The 4,615-nt window shown below is 33.3% G+C and overlaps 1 protein-coding gene and 1 long non-coding RNA gene across 2 annotated transcripts; both read left to right on the top strand.

Moving 5' to 3' along the window:
- The first annotated feature begins 2,109 nt into the window (after positions 1 to 2,109).
- On the top strand, positions 2,110 to 2,358 carry LOC109589769 (uncharacterized). Its single transcript, XR_002188916.1, has 2 exons — positions 2,110 to 2,194; positions 2,247 to 2,358. It is a non-coding gene; the product is annotated as an uncharacterized LOC109589769 (long non-coding RNA).
- Positions 2,359 to 2,599: 241 nt separating this feature from the next.
- On the top strand, positions 2,600 to 3,517 carry LOC109589767 (uncharacterized). The gene is made up of 6 exons (XM_020005787.1): positions 2,600 to 2,612; positions 2,665 to 2,700; positions 2,835 to 3,000; positions 3,047 to 3,112; positions 3,158 to 3,226; positions 3,278 to 3,517. The coding sequence occupies exons 1-6, from the start codon at positions 2,600 to 2,602 to the stop codon at positions 3,375 to 3,377; spliced, it is 450 nt and encodes a 149-aa protein (XP_019861346.1). The 3' UTR covers positions 3,378 to 3,517.
- Positions 3,518 to 4,615: the final 1,098 nt, after the last annotated feature.

Raw genomic sequence — 4,615 nt, 5'->3', positions numbered from 1 at the left:
ATATAGAGAGGAGTATGGGCGAATGCATTTTTGAATAATGTTTGTGGGGGTGAATTTGACTTTCTTCTACCCAGTAATGGTAAGAAAATAAGTATTGCTGATTGCTGAATTTATACTCATATTTAGGTGTTCAATTGTACCTAGCTTATGAGGACAGGATAATAACTGATTACTCTATGATATATGCTAGCCAGTTTTATGATGAAGATCTGAATGATGATACTTTTGATATCAATGATGCTTTGTGGTGTCAGAGTGCTAACAGTAGTGCTAATATTGGAGTGTGGTATTATCCTAATGGAACTGAAGTACCTTTATTTGATGGAAACTTCACTGATCCATCAGTTCCTAGACCATTGTTCAGCAAGAGATTTAGTGGTCAGATTGCACTAGCTAGAAGAGGTGGACTATCAGGATATGAAGGTTTATACAAGTGTATCATTCCTGATGAGAATGGAGTGAATCAAACACTAGTGGTTGGAGCATATACTGATACTGGATACAATAACAATGGTATGTGATGAATATAGACTATAATTAATGCACTTCTTTTACAGATGGTCCTGATGCTGATCCTACTATGCAGTTCTCTATCCTCTCCACTAGTAGATTAGCTACTCCTCCAGTCTTTAGTCTCAGTTTCAATGTCTCTGACGGTCCTCCTACTACTGTTAGTTGTTCAGTGAATGGGACTAGAATATCTACTGAACTGTCTCATGTGATAGTAAATGGACCAGGATCTGTTACAAGAGTGACAGTAACAGTGAGACTGAAAGAAGCCGGTAACTATCAGTGTACTGTATTTAATGCCAGAGTAACTGGTGGCCCTATCAGTAAAGGTCCTAGAGCAGCTCTAAGCACTTCATCATTTAATATATCAGGTTGGAAATCAATTATTGTTATTATTATATGTAAATATTTAGTATCTGATACTCCAACTGGTTTAACTGCTACAAGATTAAGTACTGGTTTAGCTCATGTAAGACTCTCCTGGTCTACTGTATCAGGAGCTACTGGTTATGAGGTCTACTATCAACTGTCTAGTAATACTCCTGTTAGTGTATTCAACACTAATTTAATAACAATAAATATAATATCATCGATATTGTCTCAAGGAAGTACATACACTTTTTATGTAGTATCTTATGGATCAGCTTCACTACCTAGCGGTAATGCTTCAGTTATGTTAACATTTAGTAAGTTTTTGTTAATAGTAATAACATTATTTATATTTAGGTGATCCGGTGGTTAATGATTTTATGGCTACTGCAATTACAAGTATTAATGTAACTTTAACATGGAGTCCACCAACTTCTGTAGCACCAGTTATTTATTATATTCATAGGAGATGTAAGAGATTATGTGAATCATCAGTCACTAGTAATAGTAAAACATTTGTTTCATCACCACATACTTCAACTGGTATACCTCCTTACAGTCAATGTACCTTTGATCTTATTGGAGTGTATGGATCTCAAACAGTTTACCTGACAACTAATTATTTAGCAACAACACTTTTTACTGGTAAAATAATGACTATTATTATTATTGTAATTTCTCATTTTTTCTATAGCCCCTACTGCACCAGTGGATGATATTATATTCTCATCAGTAGAGTCAGTGTCAATGACTGTCTCATGGAATGAAGTACCTTGCAATGGAAGGAATGGACTAATCACTGGATACTACCTCACATACACTAACATCACTTCAAACACTAGTTATACTGTTAATATCACTGGAGGAGACAACAGAATGTATAATCTCACAGGATTAATACCATATACTAACTATACTGTGAGTATAATACCTTATAATTATAATATGAATGGACCAGCTAGACAAGAAATACAATTAACTGCTGAATTAAGTAAGTCAATGAGATATTGATCAGTTTAACACGATCTTAACACAGTTCCTGGTGTGATATCTGATCTAAGACATGGAAAAAACCCAGATGCAATAAATATTGCATGGAATCCTCCTACAATACCTAATGGTATTATTACAGTATATGAGATAAGATATAGAGAGTCTACCAGTACTGGCCCATACAATATAACTAACACTACTAACACTTATTATGTTATAGTAGAATTGATACCTAATACTAGTTATACTATTGGAGTGAGAGCATATACAAGTATTGGACCAGGAGAATGGACTAATAGAGAATATACTACTATTGAAATACGTAAGAAATTACTGAGAATACTATGATGATAATATTTAAAAATTAATTTTAGCTGTCATTCAAACCTTTTCTATTACAAAGCTCAATTCTACAGCAGTGAGGGCTGAGTGGAGTTTTGTTCCTAGAGCTAGTCATTATACTGTCTATTATGAGTCAACCAGTAGCTCCTCAAGAAAGAAGAGACAAGTAGAGACAGGAATGAGAGTATTCCCAGGTGATACTACTGAAGGTCTAATAGGAGGTTTAGATCCTAATCTGAACTACTTGTTCTCTATATCTATATCATTTAATGTTAATGGAATCATTTATGAAGGAGAGAAGACTCAACCAATATCACTAAGTATATAAAAACTTTGTTTAGGTGTCACTCTAACTCCTACTGTAGTATCAAGCACTTCAACTTTAATGGTAACTTCAGGTAAGTGACTGCACACTGGTCATATATCAATCACACAATGGTCATGTTACAGGTACTTTACCAGTCACTGCTACAGGAACATCAACAAGTAAGATAACACAAGCCCATTATTATCAGTTTACTGACTTGCATTAGCAGTGTTGACTTCATCATCAGTGTCTTTATCATCTGCTCATGGTAAGCAAGTTTATAATGAAGCATTGTATTTAGTTCTACTAATAGTTTGTGCTACTGTGACAACTACTGTTACTGTACTAGTGAATAATGGAGGGAATATTGCTGTATGGATAGTTGGTGTGATAGTACTAGCATCACTATTGGCTGTATCTATAATAGTTATATTAATACTGGTTATGTTCATGAAAAGAACTAATATTAATCAAAAGAGGTATATAAATGCATGCATTCATTACTTAAAAATTTGTGGTTCATAGAAAATCAGATAATGACATTGTAATGGAGTGCAGTCCAGCTTATGCTACAACTGAATTTAAAACAAAGTTAGTTACACTATTGACTAGTACATTACATACATACACATGCAGTACTGCTGATGATGTATCAGTGAAGGATGGTCCAACATATGATACAGTACAACAAAGTGAACAAACACAGTCAGTTATATAAATACAATTATTATCATTATTTAAAGTTATTATTAATAGATCAACTGTTGAGCCAGTGTATGATACAACTAATGATGAATATGGGACTTCTCTTCCACCACCTGCTGAATATGAAATACCAACTGTGACTGATTTATAACTTAATCAACTCCTTGCTAGTGTACAAGTTATTTGTACACTCTTGGCTAGGTCGGTGTACTATTTTAGTTACATTATTTTCTCAATATGTGTGAATGCCTGTATTATTAATTCATAGTTCTTATCAGTTTTTGCCATGTAGTTTGCTAATGAACATAAAGTTAATTTTTTACAGTAGCAAGAGTAGATCTACTCTTGATAGTAGGTACATTGCTTTTACACAAGATTAGGATGTGTTTAGCATTCACTAGCTCCGGACTCTTCCTTATCACACCCAGTGTCATTATTACTAAGGACATAGTTTATTGCTTCACACATATGAATTTTAATGAGAAGGTCACTTTTGTCCATACTAGTGCATATCCCTAGTATATTATCGGACTCTTTCCGTATTAGATTTATACACCCACGCACTGTAACATAGATCTATTGTATTGTAGCTATCAGTGTGTGTCATTATTTTCAACTGTTCAATAATGTACTCATCTTTTATGTACATACATTACTATATGCAATACAATTTACCTAATGTATTTGGTTACCGGTGGATAGTACAATCATGAGATGTGTTTGTGTTACAATTAGAAATGTTTGCCAATTTTAGATAAAATACCACATCTACATTATGTTTAAAATAAACTTCTTAAATAGCAACAATTAGCAATGTTTATGGAAATCCAAATAAGCCAATGATAATGAATTATTTTTAACAAATAGCCTCTTCACAATCTCCACAGTTACAATTTTTAACAAGGCCATATACACCAATACACTAATCAATTATTTTGAATTATGGACATTTAAAGATCTGGACATAAAGCATTTTCTGAATATTATATTTCATTTTTAATTATAATACTTAGTACACATATGCATGTGTTTCTTCATTTTGATTTAAAATTTCAAAAACAGAGCTCTATTCATTCCGAACTACTTAGACCTATGAACACTGAACTCATAGCTCACATGATTCTGTTAGTTTTGGGGAAGAGGTTATTTTTTCAATAAATACTAACTAGATTGACAAATAAGAGCAGTGGAAGAGCAGTGGATTATTCTAGGGGAACAGGATGACACCCTCAAATAGTTCAAGTCTAGCTACATTTTACTCATAAAGCTAATATTACTACTTTAACCGAGGTCTGTGCATCTATCTGAAAAAAGCACCTTCCTAGCAATGATTGCTAATTATACTAGATCTATACTCACATTCAGGTATGCAGTGTCACAATGTTATTT

Source organism: Amphimedon queenslandica, unplaced genomic scaffold, assembly GCF_000090795.2.
Source record: "Amphimedon queenslandica unplaced genomic scaffold, v1.1 AMPQUscaffold_10920, whole genome shotgun sequence".
Classification (NCBI taxonomy): domain Eukaryota; kingdom Metazoa; phylum Porifera; class Demospongiae; order Haplosclerida; family Niphatidae; genus Amphimedon; species Amphimedon queenslandica.
This window is presented reverse-complemented; position numbering and strand designations above follow the sequence as displayed.